This window comes from Elephantulus edwardii, unplaced genomic scaffold (assembly GCF_000299155.1).
Source record: "Elephantulus edwardii isolate Elephantulus edwardi_28Jun2011 unplaced genomic scaffold, EleEdw1.0 scaffold00250, whole genome shotgun sequence".
NCBI lineage: Eukaryota > Metazoa > Chordata > Mammalia > Macroscelidea > Macroscelididae > Elephantulus > Elephantulus edwardii.
The window spans coordinates 2,020,619-2,021,985 of NW_006400000.1; the positions used below are offsets into that span (position 1 = coordinate 2,020,619).

At 36.4% G+C, this 1,367-nt stretch overlaps 1 protein-coding gene across 2 annotated transcripts in view; it reads right to left on the reverse strand.

Annotated features, from left to right (window-relative positions):
- Window positions 1-1,367, reverse strand: part of TBC1D19 (TBC1 domain family, member 19) — a 207,889-nt gene that overhangs the window by 24,251 nt on the left and 182,271 nt on the right. For both annotated transcript variants that reach the window (XM_006899261.1, XM_006899262.1), the window contains one exon: window positions 1,009-1,100. In XM_006899261.1, coding sequence (XP_006899323.1) covers window positions 1,009-1,100 — 92 coding nt within the window. The remainder of the gene's footprint in view (window positions 1-1,008; window positions 1,101-1,367) is intronic.

Sequence of the window (1,367 nt, forward strand, 5' to 3'; positions counted from 1 at the left end):
GGAGAGAGACATCATGCTTGGGAGGGTGGAGGGACAGCACTAGAGAGGAAGACCCTCGATGAGTTGACTTAGTTTCTGGGGTAATGGGGGTAGATGTGCCAGAGACAATGAGGTTGGCTCAGTATAGAGCAGAGTTCAGAGTTATTATATATAGAGTCGCTATGAGTTGCAGGTGATTGGATGGTATATAACAAAAACAAAACAGCAAAGATTTTACTTGTATGTGTTCTATATTGTTTGACTGTATGATACTATTTGATAATGTCTCTTCTCTCTTGGATCATCTTTTTGGAAATTGTGACAGATCTCTTCCAGGCAGTTGACCAGATAGCTATCTTCCAAATTTCCTAGCATAGACTAGGAAGCACATCTAGGGCTACATCTTGTGAAACATGTCAACTGACATTCCATCCATTCTTACAGCCTTGTTTTAAAATGACAAAAACGGCTAATACAGATTAAATGGAATTCTATTTTGAATCAAACTGCAGGTTGGCTTAAAATCTCTGTTTCTGCTGCTCTGAAGAAACAATTATAAGTCAAAAGAAGGAAGAATCTAGATTTTAGCTTGAGCAGCTTGATCCAAGAATTCTTTGGGTCAACATGTCCCAGGAGGTTAGGAAATAAGAACAGTAATGTTAAGAAGATTATCATTTAATTACCTTGTAGGCTTTTTTTTCACGTGCCCCCTTGTGTGTGCGAGTATATACATACCTCTTTGTTCATTTAAAGCATCCAGGAAAGACATCACGCTTTCTGCATGGTTTGGAACTACAGTACCCCGGGCCTGGATGCTAGTGTGTCTGCTGACTCATGAAACTCTTTATTTTTTTAAAAAACCCTTCGTAAGACTGAAGCTTCCTTTCAACAGGAAGAACATTTGTAACATTTACTATTTGATAATGACTACATCATTGAGCACTGCATCTTTACAGAACTTTACAATGATGAAAAAAGAACTTAGGATGTGAAAGAATTTATTTTTCAATTAGCAGAAAAAATACTCACGGTTGAGCCCCAATTTCACGTAGATGATAGAAGAGCTGAGGAAGGTATGTCTGAAGAAGCGTTTCAAACAGCAAACACAAGGACACAATACCCTGGACAGGTAAAGAATCATAAGAGAAACAGATATTTTAGTATTTGAGAATTACCTGCCCTGAAAAGCTCATTCAAATGGAAGTCAAGACAAAAACTAACATCTTCTTAATTTTTATGTAAACCAGTATAAATTAAAAAAAAAAAAACCCTCACCAAAAAACTCTAACAACATATTCTTTATGTTGCTTGGGTCAAAATGAAGAAGTGCATTAATGAATCCCTACTCTTGTCCTTGAAGATAAGGTTATTTTAAAAAATTATATTAG